General features: G+C 42.0%; 1 protein-coding gene across 1 annotated transcript in view; it reads left to right on the top strand.

Annotated features, from left to right (window-relative positions):
- Positions 1–21,136, top strand: part of TOP1 (DNA topoisomerase I) — an 85,117-nt gene extending 63,981 nt beyond the window's left edge. The window contains exons 12-19 of the mRNA XM_079944610.1: positions 10,013–10,262; positions 11,205–11,390; positions 12,471–12,539; positions 13,082–13,196; positions 14,507–14,634; positions 17,738–17,832; positions 18,054–18,203; positions 19,235–21,136. Of these exons, the coding sequence (XP_079800736.1) occupies positions 10,013–10,262; positions 11,205–11,390; positions 12,471–12,539; positions 13,082–13,196; positions 14,507–14,634; positions 17,738–17,832; positions 18,054–18,203; positions 19,235–19,337 (1,096 nt within the window). The 3' untranslated portion in view covers positions 19,338–21,136. The remainder of the gene's footprint in view (positions 1–10,012; positions 10,263–11,204; positions 11,391–12,470; positions 12,540–13,081; positions 13,197–14,506; positions 14,635–17,737; positions 17,833–18,053; positions 18,204–19,234) is intronic.
- The last annotated feature ends 772 nt before the right edge of the window (positions 21,137–21,908 follow it).

Raw genomic sequence — 21,908 nt, 5'->3', positions numbered from 1 at the left:
CATACTATGGAAATGTGAACGGCAACTTAAAAGAGAGATGGACTCCGCAGGAAAACAGTCAAGGAATTAGTTCTGTATAGACTGACTGTTTACATGCAGGGGACTGAGGCTAAAGACCCTCTTAATCTTGGTTTATAGTTTATTAAACACGTTAAGATTTGAAAGCCACAGCTCAAAAGGCTGTGTGTCTTTTCAAGACTAAACGCACATTTTCTAGCTTATAGTCCTGTGTCCTAATGAAAAATACCCATGTATATATTTTCTTCAGTGTAACTGGAAAACGTCACTGTTTTTAGTTTAGAGTAAGTATAAAATCAGAAAGAGAACCCCTGTGCAAGTAAAAGTCAAGTCATTTAAAGAAACATGTTGTATTCCTCTTCTGAAATACCACCAAGCCATAGGGCTACCAAGGTGGATAAACAATGATTTTAGCCCTCAAGGAACTTACGGGCTGCTGGCAAATCGGATAAGAAGTCGATTGTATTGGAAAGGTAAATGTTGAATGCTTCAGATAAATGGAGTAGTTATTCCCAGCAGTTAGAGAGATTAGAAAAAACTTTATGAAGGAAATTTTGTTACAGTTAGGTCTTAAAAGAGAGGCATTTAAAACAGAGAAATGTGTCATTATGGACAGAGACGAGGAGTGTGAAAAGGAGTAACAAAGAATTGTCAAGTGATGGTTGCACAACATTGTGAATGTGCTAGCTGTCACTAATGGTCAATTTTATATTATGTGTGTTCTACCACATAAAAAAAATTTATCAAAATAAAAGATTTTAGATTACTGTTAAAGTATTTTCACATAAGTTGACATTTGATTCTGTTAGTAACCACACCAGACATGAACTAATGCCATCGTTTTACAGATAAATTTAATCTCTGAGAGGCCAAACTGTTGCCAGCCTTAAATGCCATGCTAAAGCGACTAGACCATGTTCTGCATTTGATGGAGAACCACTGGCTTGGAACAGAGGAGTGTCTTGAGCATAACCCGACTTGAGCAAGATTTACAGGCATTACACATAATCAAATCAATAAATACAAACTGTTGTACATGCTGCAAAGGATACAGGGTACCTATTTGAGAGTATGCCAGGGCACCTGATCTGGCTTCTGGGGTTTAGGAAACGCCTTTCTGAGAAAGTTATATTTAAGATGAGACTTACAGAATGAATAGGATTTATCCATGGAAAGGACAGGGGAATGGGCATTCCAAAGAAAATAGCCTTTTGAAATCCCTGAGGTAAGAAGGAGCTGCGTGTTCTTGAGGACTGAAAGGTGAACACCGTAATTGGAGTATAATGAGCAAGAAAGAGGCATGATGAGAGGAGACTGGAGAGAGGAATGCAGGCTAGATCTTCAGACTCTTCCTTAAAAAAATTTTTAAGTTTTTTTTTTTTAATGTGGACCATTTTTAAAGTCCGTATAGAATTTTGTTACAGTATTGCTTCTGTTTTTTGTTTCTGTTTTTTAATTATTTATTTATTTTTGGCTGCGTTGGGTCTTCGTTGCTTCACACTGGCTTTTCTCTCGTTGCGGGGAGCGGGGGCTACTCTTCGTTGCGGTGTGCGGGCTTCTCATTGCGGTGGCTTCTCTTGTTGCGGAGCACAGGCCCTAGGTGCGTGGGCTTCAGTAGTTGTGGCACGCGGGCTCAGTAGTTGTGGCTCGCGGGCTCTAGAGCACCGGCTCAGTAGTTCTGGCACATGGGCTTAGCTGCTCTGTGGCATGTGGGATCTTCCGGGACCAGGGATTGAACCCCTGTCCCCTGCATTGGCAGGCAGATTCTTAACCACTGCGCCACCAGGGAAGCCCTTGCTTCTGGTTTTATATTTTGGTTTTTTGGCCACGAGGCATGTGGGATCTTAACTCCCCGAGCAGGGATAGAACCCACAACCCCCTGCATTGAAAGGCAAAGTCTTAACCAGTGGATCGCCAGGGAAGTCCCTAAAATTTTGTCTATTATCCAAATCCAGTAGGAAGCCACTGGGTTTTAAAGAGGGGAATAATGCGATTTGTGTTTTAGTAACCTGTGATATAACTGATCATTCTGACTGCTGCTCTGTGGAGACTGGATTGGACACAGACAGGAAGTAGGGAGACCAGTAGGAGGTTGTTGCAGTACTCCAGGCAAGAAATGGCAATGACCTAGACAAGATGATGGCAGTGGGGGTCGAGAGAGGGGAACAGATGCCAAATACATGTGTGGTCTACAGGCAGGATTAGAGTCGATAGTAGGAGAGTCTCTGAGGGTTAAGAGACTCGTTAGACAAGCTGGTGGAGCTCCTCAAGGGCAGAGAGCCAGCCAATTTTTATTCAGACAATATCCAGATAACTGCTGTGCACTGTAAGGATTTGTGCAGGTTTCTGAGTGATGGTTATGGTAGTAAACCTAGAAAGCCACCTAGATGTAGGCCCTGCCTAGAACCTTATACCCAGGACAGAGTGGCTCACTCTAGCAACTGGGTTGGGATCCTGAGTCATGAAAAATAGTTAAAGCTTTGGCAAGTGGTACTGTTGAGGGGAAAATAAATGTGATTTCTTAAGCTTTCTGTCAGTCCTCCTCGGTTATGTCCCACTCAGCAGAACAGATCTTCAGAGGTCGAGGTTTTGACAGCATGTTAAATGGTTTTTTAACTGTACTGCCAGCAGGAGAAGCATTCTCTTTTTAGATAAAAAATAGAAAGATACAAGTAACAGGGATTTTATTTTCAATGAAATATTTCAAATATACAAGAATAGAAATAATGAACACTTACATACCTACCATCTGGCTGTGTCAAACCTTAACGCCATGTCCTATTTCAGTTGCTTCATTTCATAAAAAGTATTCTGAAAACCATAGCTTGAAGCCCACTAGGTACCATTCATCTCTTTCCCTAGAGAATACTATATTGAATTTAATGTTTTCATTCTTGTGTGTATTTTTGTATTTTTACAGTGTATTATGTGTGCATGAACAATATGTAGTATTGTTTTACAAGGTTTGATTTTAAATTAGATATGTTATTGAGATCGTTCTGCAACTTATTTCACCCAGCTTTGGTGTTGAGATTTTATTATCTTGATATACATTTCTAATTTATCCATTTTATTTGCTACATGGTATTCTATTATATAAAAAATTATCTGGGGCTTCCCTGGTGGCGCAGTGGTTGGGAGTCCGCCTGCTGATGCAGGGGACATGAGTTCTTGCCCCGGTCCCGAAAGATCCCACATGCCGCAGAGTGGCTGGGCCCATGAGCCATGGCCGCGGAGCCTGCGCGTCCAGAGCCTGCGCGTCCGGAGCCTGTGCTCCGCAAAGGGAGAGGCCACAACAGTGAGAGGCCCGCGTACCGCAAAAAAAAAAAATTATCTGTTCTCTTGTCAAGAGACACTTCGGGTTTACAGTCATTAGCTAATATAAATAGTGCTGGCATAAACACATTTTCCTTGTGTATACAGACGAAAATGTCCCTTAAAAATTCTTTATTAGATATTTCCAAATTGTTCTCTAAAGTACTTGAACGAGTTTACATCACCACCATCCTCCCAACATTGAGCACAAGTTTCTCTTTTTTCCATACGTTTCTAAGATTTTGCTTTTTATATTTGGATCTTTGATCCACTAGAATGTATTTTTGTGTATGGTGTGAGGTTGAGATCTAATGTATTTTTCCCAAATGCATAACCAGTTGTCCCAGAACAATTTAGTTGTGTTACCCCTCTGTCATATATCACATTTGTACACATATGTCATATTGTTTCTGGGCTCTCTGTCCTGTTTCATTTGTCTGTTTCTTCATCAGTAGCATACTGTCTCAACTACTGTAGCTTTATAAACTCTTACTATTGAGTCGGACAAGTTTCCTTCATCTCATTCTTCAAAATTGTCTTGGCTCTCTGCTGTTCCACATTAATTCTGAGATAAATTTGTCAAGTTCTAATGAAGACGATTGAGACTTTTCTTATAAGATTGCATTGAAATTATAGATTAATAGGGAGAAAATATTGAGATTATTTTACTGAATCTTCCAATCCATGAACATGTTATACCTCTCTATTAATTCATATCTTTGAATATACCCTTCAATATTGTTTTGTAATTTTCTCCATAGAGGTATTACACATTTTTTTAAACTTTTCTTAGAGACCTTATAGTTTTTTGTGCTATTGAATAAGTATTTTTCGTTGTTACATTTTTGTTTGTTGTTACTGGAGTGGTAATGCTGTTGATTTTTTTAATATTGATCTTCTATCTGGCAACATTGCTGAACTCTTAAAGTGTCTGTGTCTTTTTGGAGTTTCTATATAGTGACACTATTTTTATATTTTTTAAAAAACAATCATCCATGAAACCTTAACTTCTCACTAGTCAGCTATTGTCACAGTCAAATACTTGATTAATTTCTGTACTCAGTACCTTCTCTCTGGGTTTACTTGTTGAAATACATCCTTTATCATTTATTTAGTGAGTTTCCATAGGTGGCAAATTTTTCTTTTATCTGAAAGTTTCTTTATCTTCGTTCTTATGATCTGTCTTTTCTCCAGTAAAGAATGCATCTTTATTATTGGCGATCTATGGTGTATCTAAATATACATATATTTTTAAAGATACTCAGACTAGACTTTCAATTTGAGGACAAAAGCATTTTTATTCTAGAAAACTCTCGGCCATTATTTCTTCCATAGCTTCTAGGCCATTCCTCTCATTTATTTGTCTCTTTAGGTCTGGTCTTCATTTTCAGGGGAGTTCTAGAGACTTACTTCTGTTCACTAATTCTCTTTTTGATTATATCCAATCTAAAGTTTATCCCACCTATAATTTGTTTCAATTATTATTTTTGTTTTCAGGATTTCTAATTATTTTTATTTCATATTTACCTGATTTCATTTCATTTCATTTAAGACATGTGCTTATTTTATCATTCTTTTGTCCTTTTTAGTAGATGTTATATATATATTTTTTCTCTTGAAAGTCTTTGTTCTTTAAAATGTTACCTGAAGTGAATTCATGTACTAATTATTTTGTTGGCAGTTCTTCTAACCCATTTTCCTCATATATTTTGGAATTTGTTTGTAAACCCTTTTGAACGGGAAGTAGTTTTTCCCTTTTCCTCCTCTTTGCTCTCCACTTCTCTGCTCATACCTCCTGTCTTGGAGCGAGTCTTCTAACCCAGCTCAGCCCATGCTAACACAGCCCCTGGTTTCAGGTTGCCCCTTCTTGCATGGAGCACTTTCATTGCTACATGTTTGGAGTACAGTGATGATTAAAGCATGAATTCATTGACCTGATCTGACCCAAAAGTCTGTGAAGAGTAAGTTTTTGTCATAGAGGGTGAAGGGTGGTAACTGGTGGTTTTACTTCATGGAGGACTTTAGGTCCAGTTTATGGGAGGCTGCCACCATCATGGGGCTCTGCTGTACACCTTTCTGCTCAGCCTCCAGGGATTTCTCTTGAGATTCTTTGCTTGCTCTTGTATCTATATTTTGCTCATTCACTTCTTGCATGTAATACTGTTAACACCTTTCTGCTCCATCTCTGCTCCTTCAAAAAATTTAACTCAAGCATGATATGACTTACAGATTTTTGACAATTTAAAAAATTTGGTTAGTCAAGGGTAAAAAAGCACAGCTGAAATGTGTCCCTTTGATGTACCCTGTCCTTGCCCCCTTTCTAGAAACTTGGATTGGTCTGCTTGTGGTCATAGCCAGCATTACACTACTTCTGGTCTCCCAGGTCATTGAAAGAATCAGGACTTCTGAGAGCCACAGTAACACATGCTCCAGTTACTGAAAAGATTGTCCTGAGCTCATTCACATCTTTATATACTCATCTTGGTTTGTTCCGGTTTTCCACCCAGGATTCCCGTTATACAGACATCTTCTTGCAAGTGTTTCCATTCCCTTCCTTTTCCACTCTGTACCTGGTGCCCGTATAATCTGAAATAGCAGGGAAATGACGGTCAGCTTTCTGGAACCTGTGTTTTCAACAAAACTCTCTGATCCCAGAAAAACCATGGATCGAGAGGTTGCAAAAGGACTGCTTATAGTAAGTTCTCAACTGCTAAGTCCAACCCCTGCCAAGCATTATCTGGTCTTGTAACCTGGGGAAGTAGGCCTTAGTAAAAGTAAGACTCTCAAACCAGCCTTAGCTTTATGAACAAAATTTATCATTTTTCTTTTAAATGAAGTACAGCAACCTTCAGTATCACTGTTGCTATCACATTGCATTCAATCATACTAAGATATTCTCAGTGCCAAATACCCACTTCTATTTTTTCTCTCTTTAGGACCTAGGGGTTTCAAAGATGTATGTGTCTACAACCTTTTAAATGTAACCATCTGGGATTACAGGGCTGGATTGAAGGAAAATGTCTTTGTAAAACTTGCTAGTTTTGGGAAGCTCTGATTTTGGTGAGTTTTATTAGAAGGAGAAAATAAGACGTGCTTATTTTTTAAAAAATTACATTCTGAACCTGACTTCTTAGTATACAGTTATAAATTTTTAAGTGTAAGAGCTAGAACATTAAAGCTTCTAGATGATAATCATGGTAGAACATCTTCATTACCTTAGATTTCTTAGGACACAAAATAAACACTAACAATAAGCAGTTGATACAGTGGACTTTATTAAAAATAAAAATTTATGTTCAACACAGGACACTGCTAAGATAATAAATATACAAGTAACAGACTGGGAGAAAACATTTGCAACATGTATATCTGACAAAAGACTTGTATCTCAAATATACAAAGAATTCCTATCCCTCAATAATAAAAAGAAAAAACATCCCCATAAAAAAGAGCAAAAGACAGACAGATGCTTTAGAAGGTAGAGGATTGGCCAGTAAAAAAGCACATGAAAGAGTACTCAGCATCACCAGTTATCAGTGGAATGCAGATTTAAACCACAATAAGATACTAATTCCAGTTCTAGGTAATTTTGCTGCAAATAAAATGAAGACATATGTCCACAAAAAGACCTATACAACAATGTTCATAATGCTATATTTATGCTAGTCTAAAACTGGAAACATCCCAGGGGTCCATCATCAGAATAAACACAGTGTAGTATAGTCAAACACATTAGAGATAGTCATGGAATATACCAGCAAGGTAAAAGGAGTGAACTGCTGATAAATACAACAACATGGATGAATCTTTAAAACACATTGAGCAGCCAGACATGAGAATCTAAACTTTATGATTCCACTTAAATAATATTCTAGATTAGTCAAAGCTAATCTATGATAATAGAAATCAGATTAAAAGATCAGTGGTTGCTTGGTTGGTGATCAACTGGGAAGGGTCATAAGGGAACTTTCTGGAATGACAGAAATATTCTCTAACTTGATGGGGTGTAGGTTACATGGGTTACGGATGGTCAAAACTGATCTAACTGTATACCTAAATCTGCATAACGTAAAATCTTTTTAGAAGATTTACTCAGAGTGAAAGGTTGAATAGGAAGTATTGGAAGGAAAAATACTACTTTTATCTGAAAAGAATTTGAATCTATAAAGAACTCTACAAATCAATAATAAGACAAACATATTTAAGAATGGGCATGTATGGAAAGCTGGTTGGATTTTATTTTTAAACATAGTATAAACACATAGGGCCAGTTTATTGTCTTTTGTTTAAATTATGTATGTGTGGGGTTCAGATTGCTGTTCACTCTCTGGATTCTGTTTAGGGAAACTGAAGGGCACAGGGATATGCATACTTCTTAGAGGCCAGCCCTCTCCTTTTAGACCTAGACAAGGTGGCTCTTCCCACCACCCCCATCTCTGTGTCCTTATTTGAGAGAATCTTGGATCCTTGTGCCAGGAGCCTAGCCAACCTGTGAAGAAAATCTGGTCTTGTGGTTATCCCGTGAATGACTTACTTGTTAGGTTTTCTAAACTTTGTTTCACTGGTATGACTAAGGAATGAGCAAGTGTAACCCTACTGGACTTCGAAGACTCAGACTCAGGTTTTGGTAGGCCTGTGTGTATCAGAATGATGGGAGAGAGCTCACTTCTGAGCTGGAGACTGTACTGTTGAAGATGAGCCTTTCGTGTCCCGTCTTTTGTGTGTGTGTATATAAGAATGATTGTCAGGGAGATTTATTACTGACTTGAGATTTATTACTTACATGAGGAAAGTTTCTACTGCACCTTTTTCTTATTTGCCCTCGTTTTCTTCCTTTTTTAAGATGTGTAATTGCTTTTTTTTTTTGATTGCGTTGGGTCTTTGTTGCTGCCCACGGGCTTTTCTCTAGTTGCGGTGAGCAGGGGCTACTCTTCGTTGCGGTGCACGGGCTTCTCATTTCAGTGGCTTCTCTTCTTGTGGAGTGCGGGCTCTAGGGCATGCAGGCTTCAGTAGTTATGGCACACGGACTCAGCAGTTGTGGCACACGGACTTAGTTGCTCCGCAGCATGTGGGATCTTCCCAGACCAGAGATCAAACCCGTGTCCCCTGCATCGGCAGGCAGATTCTTAACTACTGTGCCATCAGGGAAGTCCTATTTGCCCTCTTAAATGTCAGAATGTACTTAGAAAAACCAGAGAGAAGTTTTCAGCTTCCCATTGACAATATATAGAACTTGGATATTTCTCCTGTATCACTCAACTACTAAACCACCCACCCACAACAACAGGTAGCTACTGAGCCTCTTGTTTTGTAGCCAAACAAGCATATACAACTAGTCCACACACAGTTGTGGGAGAGTGCTGATGACTCATTAGCGTAGCTTTCATTTCTGAATGTTAGGAGCTAGAAGCAGAAGACGTTTCTTTCTTTCTTCTTCCCTTCCCTTTCTCCCTTTCTTTCTCTCCCTCTCTCTCTCTTCCTTGAGTCTTCTTTGCTGTGCATGGGCTTTCTCTAGTTGCGGCGAGTAGGGGCTACTCTTCGTTGTGGTGCACGGGCTTCTCATCGTGGTGGCTTCTCTTGTTGCGGAGCACGGGCTGTAGGCTTGCAGGCTCAGTAGTTGTGGCTCGTGGGCTCTAGAGTACTGGCTCAGTAGTTGTGGCGCACCAGCTTAGTTGCTCCGCGGCACGTGGGATCTTCCCGGACCAGGGCTCAAACCCGTGTCCCCTGCATTGACAGGCGCGTTCTTAACCACTGTGCCACCAGGGAAGCCCCAGAAGACATTTCTTGCTCCATGTGCCCCACACACCTGCGTGCTCAGAAGGCCAGGTACCTTGACTGCAGTTCTTATGCCTCAAAGACCACATGTCTATGTCATAGGTAGAAATCACTGCAACTCTCTTCGGTTGTTGGCTGGGGGAACTAAGAGCCGAGATTCTTGAGTTCTCAAATTCTTTCCCTGTGTTCATGTCATATAGTCTGTTTCAGGCCTTGTAATATTCCCTGGCCCTTTTGGATTTCTTGGATTTTCTTTATTTTCCTTCCTTTCCTTTCTCACTTGACATTATTATCAGTCCTTGCTTGTGAACCTTTTTTCATTCAACAAGGTAACAGAAATCTTTTTCCATCACTGTTGATTAGATTGTCTTTTCACACCCTTTTTAAAACCTTTCATTGGCTTTAGAATCAATTTTTAAACCTGCCACTAAAAGCTCTGTTAAAAAAATGTCTTCCCAATAACACTGTTTCCCTCAGTCTCATTAAGAATACTTTTAAATGCAGAAGTTAGAAAATGGTGAATAATTATAGCTGTTCCTGGAAGTCACTGTGTTCCTTAGTAATTACATGTTGTTATCTTTGGTTCTGCTTCCTTGACAGTTCCATCAAATTGTGAATGATTGTCTTGAATTTAATGAAATTCAGTCCTAGCAGAAAACTGTTGTTGGGTCACAGATTCAGCAGCAAAGCTGTGATGCTGATGTGGGAATAGGGATGTTTATACCCTTTGTGTTGACAGAAGTTAATTTTGGGGACATGTCATGTGGGCTTTTCTTAAGAACATAAACATTTCACAAAATGAAAGCCAGAGGCTTTCTTAGCAATCAGACAAGAGCCAGTTCTGCTTGTCAGGGAAATGGGACAGCGTGAGTTCTCATCAGGTATATGCCTTGCTTAACTGAAGCTCAAGTTCCTTCTCTTTGGTTCAGAGCTCTGAACTTGGATATTCAGTGTCTGTCTTTACTCCACCGTCCCTAAGCAATCCACCTTTGGCGCTGGGTCTTTTGCAGGGTGAGAAAGACTGGCAGAAATATGAGACTGCTCGGCGGCTGAAGAAGTGTGTGGACAAGATCCGGAACCAGTACCGGGAAGACTGGAAGTCCAAAGAGATGAAAGTCCGGCAGAGAGCTGTAGCTCTGTACTTCATCGACAAGGTGAGAGCCTCTTCCCGTCACGTCGTCTACCATGTTCATCTTAACGAAGATGTGGGAAGCATTTACTCCTCCAGGCCCTGTGCTATAAGTACTGCTGGAGAGGCAGTGATAGCCCAGACATCTGTGGTCCTGCTCACCTGATCTCTGGTCCAGTAAGGAAGGTAGAAGTGGAGAGAGAGGTGTTCAGTGTCTGATGCTGTCTAGATACAGTCTGCCTAATAGGAGGATCTTCATGAATCTGAATGTGCCAGAAATACTGACACTTTCAAACTCTTTCTGACAATGCACCACCCCCCCCAAATTTTATTTTATATCACAACCCAACACATAAATGTGTTTGTGTGTAACTGAAACAAATGTTGCACAAAATAATGCTTAGCCTTTCTATGAGCAGTGAACTCTGATGTCTTTTACTCTTTCTTGTTTTTAAACAGGATGGTTATAATCCTTAAAATTGGTTAAATAATCTGCCAATGTATCACAACTACAGTTTAGAAGTCAGTGCTTTGAAGATCAGTTTCTCAGCACTCTTTTGGAAGAAAAAGATTTCTTATTTTCCCCGGTTTTGCACTGAGTATATTTATTTTAACACAAGTTCTTATTGTCTTAAAAATTAAGCAAAATTACGAGACTAGCTTTTTGAGTCTGATTGCTGAGAGTTTAAAATATGTTCTTTCCTCTATCCCCATTTGAAAGGACAAGAGTAAACAGAAGCTTAGATTTCTGGGAAAGTTTAATATCCCTTGACGATCCACACTTCATTTTATAAGGGAAGAAGCAACAATGCAGATCCGGAATTCCCAGGCCTTGCAAACTGATGCTCTGTCCCTGAAGAGAATTGGGAGGCTTCTGGTTTTGGTTTCCTACAGAGCCTGTGATGTTGACGTTTCTTCATTCATGCTTACCTTTTTTTTTTTTTTCCATTCTCTCATCCCTGGGCAGCTTGCTCTACGAGCAGGCAATGAGAAGGAGGAAGGAGAAACAGCGGACACTGTGGGTTGCTGCTCACTTCGTGTGGAGCACATCAATCTGCACCCAGAGTTGGATGGTCAGGAATACGTGGTAGAGTTTGACTTCCTGGGAAAGGACTCAATCAGATACTATAACAAAGTCCCCGTTGAGAAACGAGTAAGTTAATGTGGCCTGAGCTCCCTGGCCTGTTTTTTCATTCATTCATTCAACAAGCATTTGTTGAGTGCTTTTTCTGTGCTCTGTGCTTTGCTGAACACTAGAAGAAATGGCTTGAAAGAGAGTGGAGAGGTATTGTTTGGTGTCCTGTGTACCTCCTTTTAGTCCCTGCCCCTCACCCCATGCTACTTTACTGGAATGAGGGGCCATCTCCTGTGGCAGCATTCAACAGAGAATGCTATAGAGAGTTGGCCCTCACAATGAACTGCACGTTAGGTTTATCCCATCACACTGTTTTAATGATCTAACCACACTTCAGTATTCCCTGGTCATGTTGCAAATTTGTCATTTTCGTAGCATTGCTCAACTTTCCCCCAACTCCTCATTCAGCAAAAAGGTAGCCCTTGAGTCCCCAGATCTCTGAGCCCATAGCTGAAGAGGGTGCTGCAGCACCACGGTCCGCCAGAAGTACTGGGCTTGAACTGGAGACCTTACAGAGTGCAGTACCCCAGTAGTCCAGCCCTTCAGCGGTCTGATGTTTCATCAGTAATTAGGTTTTGCTGGCTGTGGAAATGTTTCAGATTAAACAAAGCTAAAGAGATCTGACAGTTAAATGTAATATTTGAGTTTAGGTTGGATCCCATACTGGGGAGGTAAAGAACATCATTGGGTCAGCTGACAAAATTGGAATATGGACAATAGATTGGATAAAAATGTGTCAGTACAAATTTATAAAGCTGAGAAGTACCGTGTGTATATAAGGGAATATCTCTATTCTTAGGAAACACACTGAAGTATTCAAGGGTAAAGGGCCATAATTATGTAAGTACCCAGAAATGGTCCCAAACGAATAATTGTGTATATACACACATAAATGTGGAAAGGAAATGAGTGTACGTGTGCACTGCACAAATAGGAAATGAGGTAAAATATTAATGGTAGGTGGATCTGGGTTAAGGATATGGGTGTTTCTTTGTGCTCTGTGGGGTTGTTTGTTTGTTTGCAAGTTTTAAGTTGCAGTTATTTCCAAAGTAGAGGTTTCAAAAATAATAATAATTAGGCTCTGCTTATTTCTTTTAGGTTTTTAAGAACTTACAACTATTTATGGAGAACAAACAGCCTGAGGATGATCTTTTTGATAGACTCAATGTGAGTGGGTAAACTGCACTGGGTTGAAGAGGGGTCCAGCCAGAGCCTCCCAAGGTCCTAAAGGAGAGGTCTGCCTGGGAGTGACTGGGGCTCTCCCCTCGGCCTGTCCTGGGGCACCTTGTATACTCTCCCTTCCTCAGGCACACAGCAAATCCATGGCCGAAGCCCTGGGATGGGGTGGACGAACCCTGCCTGTTACCCTCTGGCTCCTGCGGAGCCTTCCCTTGGCTGGATGCTTAGCCACCTGTGCTAGAGACCCAAGACCTGTCCCTGAAGTCTTATTGGGGAAGATCTTAATAGGGAAGGATACAGTTGCTTTATTGGCCTGCTTAAGATTGAAGTGTGCTTCTTTGGGAGGTACATGCAACTCTGTATTCTGGAATTCTTCTCCCATTTCCTAACTTCCCACTGGCAGGACAGTAAACTTGGCAAGGTGTAACTGCACTGGCATAAATTTCCTGGAGCTTGCCAGAAGGGCCAGGGTGGTATGTATGGCTTTTACCTAAATCCCAACATCCTCTTCATTGCTTTGTCTCCTCCAGACTGGTATTCTAAATAAACATCTTCAGGATCTCATGGAGGGCTTGACAGCGAAGGTGTTCCGTACATACAACGCCTCCATCACGCTACAGCAGCAGCTAAAGGAACTCACAGCTCGTAAGTACTGCCTGACCAGATAGGGCCCATGGCCTTAGTGATGATGACCACTATCCTTACTCAGCTAAGTCCTAGATCTGTTCTACTTATCCTCCTTGACATTGTGACTGGAAACTTTTTCCCTCCATACCTCTAATAGAGGGCTAAGGCTTAGATGTATAAACAGATCAGTGCTGTTTCCCCTATTCCTACTCTAGCTTCTAGAATAGTTTTATGAAATGCTGACAGGGGCTTTCTGTCTGCTCTGATAATGCCTGCATTTTGTGTTTTATATCTATGTTATTTAAAAGCTCATAGAATGAAGATAAAGTGCTATGATGTTCTGTTAAATTGGAGAGAGTAAGGCTGTCATGGTTACTAAAACAGCATAGGAGCAAATCCTTTCCCTGAGGTTTCTTTTTTTCCCTCTTAAGAGTTGGTAGTATTCGGGACTTCGCTGGTGGTCCAGTGGTTAAGAATCCACCTTCCAATGCAGGGGATGTGGGTTCGATCCCTGGTCGGGGAACTAAGATCCCACATACTGCAGGGCAACTAAGCTCACGTGCTCTAGAGCCCACGCGCCACAACTAGAGAGCCCGCATGCCGCAACTACTAAGCCCACGTGCTGCAACTACTAAGCCCACGTGCTGCCACAAAAGATCCTGCATGTCACAATGAAGATCCTGCATGCCGCAACTAAGACCCGACACAGCCAAATAAATAGATAACTAAATAAGTATAAAAGAAAAAAAAGAGTAGGTAGTGTCCTCCTAAAAACTAGCTGCAGAAAGTATCACCAAGATCCACAAGCTTTTTTTCCTCTGGAGCCTAGTCACTGCTGAATTTCCACTGTCCTCTAGAAATATGTCAAATGGTATTAGAAAATGGTATTCAAAAAGCCAAAGATGGGTATGTTGAGGGTCAGTATTTTAGGGTGGGGCAAAGAATGCTATATGACACAAGTAAAAACATTTCTTAGATGACACTTTGTATTTTTCTTTCTGAAAGATATAGTGCCTTGTGGTTTTAAAATGTAAAATTTCTGGTCCCTTCATTTTACCCTCCTCTACAGGCTCTTTCTGTCCCAATTCCCATATTTTCTTCAGGCTATTTTGGGTGGTTAGATGGGGGAGGTGGGCACTGAGGCAAGCAGATGATTCTCTTGACTCTCAGATTTTGACCTTGTGCCTTGTGGGAACCTGAATTGATCATCTGAGTGAGATGAGGACCAGTAAAACCTTTACGTGAGGATAAAGCGCCGGGGAAGGGACATTGTGTGTTCTCTCTTCTTATACAGATGGACTCTTATTACCATGTTTCTTTCTTTACAGCTGATGAGAACATCCCAGCAAAGATACTATCTTATAACCGTGCCAACCGAGCCGTTGCAATTCTTTGTAACCATCAGAGGGCACCACCAAAAACTTTTGAGAAGTCCATGATGAACTTGCAATCTAAGGTATTTTGGATGTGGATGGTGGGGTAGCAAAATGAAGAGAAGCATGTCTGCTATGGGCATTTATACTCCACCCTTCTGGGTTGGGATATCAGAAAGGTTCATGCTAAATAAACGGAAATTTGGTAGTAACTATTGCTGATCAAGATACTGAATATCAGGTACTCATTGTTCAGCAAGTCTTTATTCTGTGTTGAGAAGGTAAATTTGATGTACCCTCTTTGAAATACTGCTAATTATTGTCCTTATACATGAGGATAATGGATATAAAGATAGTCTTCACAATTCCTTTCCACAGCCCAGAAATACAACTATTTCCAAATTATATTGTTTTAAATTGAAGATGATGAAACAATATTTAATTTCCCCCTAATCCTAGCACAACTATTTTTATTTCTGCACATTCCACATGAATCATATTTTTATATAGCTCATCATCAAACATCTGTTGAATACAGGCTGTGTGCCAGAGCTGCTGCCCTAGAGGGAGAGGGTGATGTGCAAACAACTAGACACTGTTCCTCTTCCAGGTGCCTCTCTCCTTCCTCCAGCTCTGCCTGGTACTGAGCTTTTAAGCGGCAAGGCACTTAACATTTGATGATGTGCATTTCTGTGTTACCAATGGCTACATAACTAATCCATTCTAATGTATTAATCCACAATGAGAATTCGTAGATATTTCACTACAAAGCAGACACATGGGTTACAAAGTAAACCAATTATCTTGAAATATGTTTACCAAAAAGTCTGATACAGTAATAGATGTCCTTCCTTATTAATTTATTAAGTTAGATCTTAGGTGGGTCTGATAATTACTATAAATGTCAAGGTAGTCATGAATATAAATGATACTTTGATTTCTGCAGCAATATGAAAATATATGAACTAGCTATGGGTGATAAAGTCATAGATACTACTGATATTACTGTGTTCAATTGCCCACACTCATAACTGAAGAAGAAATGATGAGTTTCAACTAGAGGTTAATTAAACTACAGATTGATTCTTTTCCATCTGCGTTCACAGCATACTGTACTTGAACAACTGGAGTTTAAAAACTACTGCTGTAGAGTGAGGCTGCATACATATTCTGAGGCCCAGGGTGTTTTCCTTCTGTTGAAATTTCTTCCAGATAGATACCCAGCTGTAGTACATATGGGTCAGAAGACACACATAACCTGCAGTTCATGCTACAGATGCCATCTGGCTTTCCTGAAGGGATGCACACATCCACAGTAAATACATGTGTGTCCACAGACATCTCAAATCCTTGGATCATGTGACTGGCAGGCAAAGAACCTGTACAGACCGCCCATCCTAGCAGCTCTGTTAATGGCAGTCATCTGGTGCCGTTTACTCTCCTCATGCTATCATTTCAAGCCAGAAGTAAAAGCATGACTCTTCAGGTGGTATTTACCTAATTCAGGAGACCCCTCCCTGGAGCATGAGGAGGCCTTTTGTTGGTCTCACTCTGGAACCACTGTTTGGGCACCCAGGCTGCCTGCCAGACGAGCCCTCTAAGCACAGGAACCATCTCCTGTGTGCCCACAAAGCAAACACATGCCCCTGTTTGCCAAGTGAATCAATGGAGTCTTTGATGCTTTGAGAGAATTCAACATAGCCTGCCAATTTAGCATTCACAGAAATGGTTAAAAGATTGTGGTTTGTTGCATTTCTGGCCTAAGAATCTGGCTAGTGGTGTCTGTGATGCTTTTGTGTCAGTTCCTTCAGCTTGACTTTGGACAACATAGATGTTGGAAGTAAGCCATTCATAGTAAACATATTTAATGATTCTCTCACAATGGTGACCTCTGTTTCCAGTCTTAGGCTGTGCGTGTAAATCTAACAGACAATTCCAGGCTGAGAGCAACAGCTCAGTGTGTATGAGTCAGGCATGTATTTACTCGGCAGAGGTTCCCTTGACCTTACAGGTTAGCAAGGTAGTAACAGGTCAGGGGCTCTCCTGCTCCCAGCAGTGTGAGCTCACTGCTTTGGGGCTCTAACTCCACAGTGTTGCTTAAGTAAGAAGAACTTAGGGCTTCCCTGGTGGCGCAGTGGTTGAGAGTCCGCCTGCCGATGTAGGGGACACGGGTTCATGCCCCAGTCCGGGAAGATCCCACATGCCGCGGAGGGGCTGGGCCCGTGAGCCATGGCCACTGAGCCTGCGCGTCCGGAGCCTGTGCTCCGCAACAGGAGAGGCCACAACAGTGAGAGGCCCGCGTACCGCAAAAAAAAAAAAAAAAGAACTTAGAACTGGTTCTTTCAAGCAAGAAAGACTGGAACTGCCTTTGTCTCTTCCTTTAAAGACTGGGTCCCCATGAGATTTCATTTGAAAAAAGAGCTCCACAGCTAAAAAAGTTTTCAAATCTGCTTTGGGTGATGACCATTTTAATTTCCTTCCCATCTCAATTTTCTCTCCTTTTAAAAACAGAATGCCAAAGCCAGGCCATGCCATGTATTGGCTTGGAACAGACTAAGCTGAGCTCTTTGGCTTCCTGGGTACCTTTTAATTGCCATTTTCTAGTCCCTCGGATATTCTCTTCAGTGCATCCTTCTTTCTTGAGAAGTTGGCAGCTCCTTCCCAGAGTGCTGGTAGAATCTGAGGAATGAGCTGCGCTCAGTAGATGCAAGGACCCTATCTCAGCTTCATAAAGAGTATCTCCTGCAGTTGTATTCTTAGAATGGAAGCGACAACCTGGCACGAGAGCCATTTGATAAACAGCTCTCACCTGTAGCCCTCCTCTCCCAGTATCTAAAACCGAAGTGTTCTCTGACTGTAAGATTAGCACCCACATTCCCAGTCCCAGTGGGTTCTTTTCCCTGAGCTTCTGGATTAATGGGGGCCCTGGGTCACTGCCTATAAAACCCTCATTTCTTCAAGGGTGACTGAAGAACGTAAATGGCCAAGTAGCATTTGAATTCAGCACCCGCTGCACATCTACTCTGTGCCTTCATGAAGCCACCCCTAGTTGTTTTGACCTGGCAAACCACCAAGACAGCCTGCCTGGTGTAGACAACTTCTAGGTTTCATCCTCTCTTGAGGAGCCCTTCTTTGTATTCTCTGGGCTTACTTTATTCCTAAATCTTATTATTCTTCCCCACCCAGATTGATGCCAAGAAGGAACAGCTAGCAGATGCCCGGAGAGACCTGAAAAGTGCTAAGGCTGATGCCAAGGTCCTTAAGGATGCAAAAACCAAGAAGTACGTGCCTGGTGTGATACAAAGCTGGGGGTTGTTGTGAGAGAAAAAAGGGCGGAGCATCAGCCAGAGGCCCTAGCCTTTCTAGGGTTTCTGAGTGATGTCTTTTAGAAACCTCTGTACCTGGGGCTTTTCTGCTTTTACTGTCCCTGGATGGCACCATGGGGTTGCAGTGCTCTTGTCCAGAGGCCAGGCCTGGCTCTTGATGACTTCCTTTCTTCCAGGGTGGTAGAGTCAAAGAAGAAGGCTGTGCAGAGACTGGAGGAGCAGTTGATGAAGCTTGAAGTACAAGCCACAGACCGAGAGGAGAATAAACAAATTGCTTTGGGAACCTCCAAACTCAATTATCTGGACCCAAGGATCAGCGTGGCTTGGTAAGCACCGCACCCTTCTTGAACTCCACCTGCTGGCTTGAGAAGGGTGATGGGGGTTCCAAGAGCGTTGTCAGCTTTCACATGCAGTTCCTACGCTGCACACTTAGAGTCCTCTGGGAAACCTCTGTCTTCTGCTGTGCCCACTACAAATGCACTGGAACATCCTGGATGGTCCTAAATGGTCAACACTGTTACACCATCTTGGAGTGTGTTTGTTTGTTAATGCAGGTATGGTCCCTACCCCTAATGGAACTTTAGGACAAGAATGGAGACTCTTAGTCCTTATTGAAGGAAAAATACAGAAGAGCCCACCCATCTACCTACACTTTAACTTTTGAATAACATTTTTTTTTCTTTACAAGTGAAGGAAGTAAGGTATGGACAAGGAGAAAAAAAAAATGAGAATACAGATCTGAGAAACCTATGCAAAGAGTTTGTGCTACTGTTTGCTTGTTTCCCTGTACCACTGCCCCGCCCCGGCCCCAATTTCCAAAATAAATGGCTTTTTTGGAAGATGCTTATTAGTTAACTTGAGTTATTATTAGCTTCTGGGCCTAGGAGGAGCAGTCATCTCCTGTGGCCCTGCTCCTCTGGGCCAGGGGTTCCAGCAAGCTCTTGTATCCTTTCGACTCTTTTTGCCCTGTTTAGTGCTAGAGGTTTGGTTAGCTTGACAGGCAATAGACTGCAGTGGTTAAGAGCATGGACTCTGGAGCCAGACGGCTTGGGTTCGCTTTTCAGCTCCATTTTAACTAGCTGCATGAGAATGAAAGCAAATTACCTAACTTCTCTGCCTTAGTTTTTCATCTGTACCTTTTTCATTTGTACATCTATAATAGCATCTACTTTAGAAGTCTTTGTCAAGATTAAATGAGTTAAGCACATGAAGCTCTAAGAAACATGTCTGGTACCTTATTAACTCTCATTCTCACCAGACGGATGTGAAGAAGGTGGCACATCCAAGCCTCAGCCTTGGGTCTGGCCCGTTGTTCCCTGAGACACACTAATCCCCGTTCTTTCTCCCTTGTCTGCAGGTGCAAGAAGTGGGGGGTCCCAATTGAGAAAATTTACAACAAAACCCAGCGGGAGAAGTTTGCCTGGGCCATCGACATGGCTGACGAGGACTACGAGTTCTAGCCTGTCTTGAGGGGCAGGAAACAGTTCTGTGAAAAGGAACAGTGTGGTTTGGGGCAGATGGATAAACTGTGAGCCTCGATTGCCCTCGCACCTGAGGGAGAGGGGCAGCAAGTCTTAACAAAGCAACATCTTTGAGAAAAGATAAACCTGGAAATATTATAAGGGAGAGCTGAGCCAGTTGTCCTATGGACAACTTATTTAAAAATATTTCAGATATCAAAATTCTAGCTGTATGATTTGTTTTGAATTTTGTTTTTATTTTCAAGGGGTCAAGTGGATGGGAATTTGTCAGAGTTCTGCCAGACAAATTCACTGTTTCACTGAAACATTTGGATTCTCTTAGCTACTGTATATGAAGTCCGATTATATTGGTGCGTTTTTACAGTTAGGGTTTTGCAATAACTTCTATATTTTAATAGAAATGAGTTCCTAAACTCCCGTCTCCCCCATTTCAGGAATTTAAAATTAAGTAGAACAAAAACCCAGCGCACCTGTTAGAGTTGTCACTATCTATTGTCATGGGAATCAGTTTTCATTAAACTTGAAGCAGTCGTGACATCGGCAGTGTTTTGGTTCAGACACCTGTTCACAGAAAAGCATGATGGGAAAATATTTCCTGACTTGAGTGTTCCTTTTTAAATGTGAATTTTTATTTCTTTTTAATTATTTTAAAATATTTAAACCTTTTTCTTGATCTTAAAGATCGTGTAGATTGGGGCTGGGGAGGGATGAGAGGGGGTGAGCGAGTCTAAGGATAATGAAATAATCAGTGACTGAAACCATTTTCCCATCATCCTTTGTTCTGAACATTCTCTGTGCCCTTTCAGATACCCATCTTTTTCATTTTAAACCCCAGTCTTTCACTTGAAAGATTTTATTGTATAAAAAGTTCCACAGGTCAAAAATTTAGAGGAAAATGAGTATTTGGTCCAAAAAAGGAAAAATAATCAAGATTTTAGGGCTTTTATTTTTTCTTTTGTAATTGTGTAAAAAATGGAAAAAAAACCACATAAAAAGCAGAATTTTAATGTGAAGACATTTTTTGCTATAATCATTAGTTTTAGAGGCATTGTTAGTTTAGCGTGTGTGCAGAGTCCATTTCCCACATCTTTCCTCAAGTATCTTCTATTTTTATCATGAATTCCCTTTTAATCAACTGTAGGTTATTTAAAATAAATTCCTACAACTTAACGGAAACTTGGTGTCTGCCTCTTTGTAACCCAGGGCCCCAGGCCAGAATGGAGCTCTGGGGCTGGGACTTGGAGTGGGATGTGGTCTGCCTGCTCCAGTGATGCCTTCCTCCCCAGGAGCTGGGGGCTGGGCCAGGCCTGGAAGGGGCTGCATCTGTCCTGCTGCCGTGGGTGTGGGTCACAGAGGAGGGAGCCAGAGTCCACATCCTTAGAAAAAGGCAGACCCAGGAAGTGAGGGCGAGTACAGAAAATCTACAAGAACAGGTGGGGTGCAAGAACTATATTTGGAGCATAGGGTAGGTTTATTGAGCAAGACGGAGCAAGTGTATTCAGGAGACAGATTTTGGAACACTTTCCATGTGTGCTGGCAAGAAGCAGTAGGAGCTTCTTTGGGTTTGCTTATGTGGCTAAGGTTACTGTTAGGATGGCAGGAATGAAGGGTACTAAGCCAATCAGAACACTGGATCCCAGAAGCGCTCTCCCAGATGGAATGCAGACTTCTTTTGTTGATTGAGAGAAGGAGTGGTCTGTGACCACTTCTCTGTGCTCTAGTACCTGAGCTGGCCAGGGTCCCTACAAAAATTGTTTTCCCATTCATCCTAGGTTACAGCTGTCTGGAATTAGGTTGAAAGGTGAGGTCTCCTGGTCAAATGGAGTCAGGGGGGCAGGAAGGCCAAAGTGGTCAGAACTGGTCCCTTAGCTAGCCAGCAGGCACAGGTGTACTCTGGGAGGAGAGCCATCTCCCTGATGGTCTCTGAACTTCCTGGGGCTGGGCCCACTGCAGAGAATCCTGAGGGGTCCTTGGCAGCCTGTATGTCACTGGCCAGTGAGGGAGGCAGCATTCACCCCAGGAAATAAAGGAGGTTATGTAGCCACCATTGCTTTGGAGCAAGAGATTGCAGCCAGGCATTTTTGAATTCTATGGTTCTGGGGCAGCTAGACCACTGAATGTAAGGAATAGTAACAAGAGAGGCTCGTCCAGTGCCTTATCAATACACTTCAGCGGACCTGCCACAACCAGAGGACAAACCTTGGACCACAGCTAGAAACCGGGGACAGGCGGCCTTACAGGCAGATTTTACTGATGAGCACAAACTTGTGCCCACCTTTCCTGGCAAGGACCTTCCTTCTGCTGAGGGCAGGTGCAGGGCAACTAGATACTGGTCAAGAATGGTTGTGAAGGACATCCTGGGTGGTGGCAACAAGGCTGAGAGAGCAAGCCAGAGAATGGGAAGCTGACCTGGCCACTGCAATGAGGGAAGAGTCTAGACAGGTAGGTGAGGGCCAGGTATGAAGGGCCCCGAAGGATGCTTGAACACGGAGTCAGGAGACCACCCCTTCCTATTCATCTGGCAGGTAGGTTCCCTCCTCCCACTTCCAG

The sequence above is a fragment of the Stenella coeruleoalba genome (genome assembly GCF_951394435.1).
Source record: "Stenella coeruleoalba genome assembly, chromosome: 15".
Lineage (NCBI taxonomy): Eukaryota > Metazoa > Chordata > Mammalia > Artiodactyla > Delphinidae > Stenella > Stenella coeruleoalba.
The sequence above is the reverse complement of the archived record's forward strand: the minus strand, read 5'-3'. Positions and strand labels throughout refer to the sequence as shown.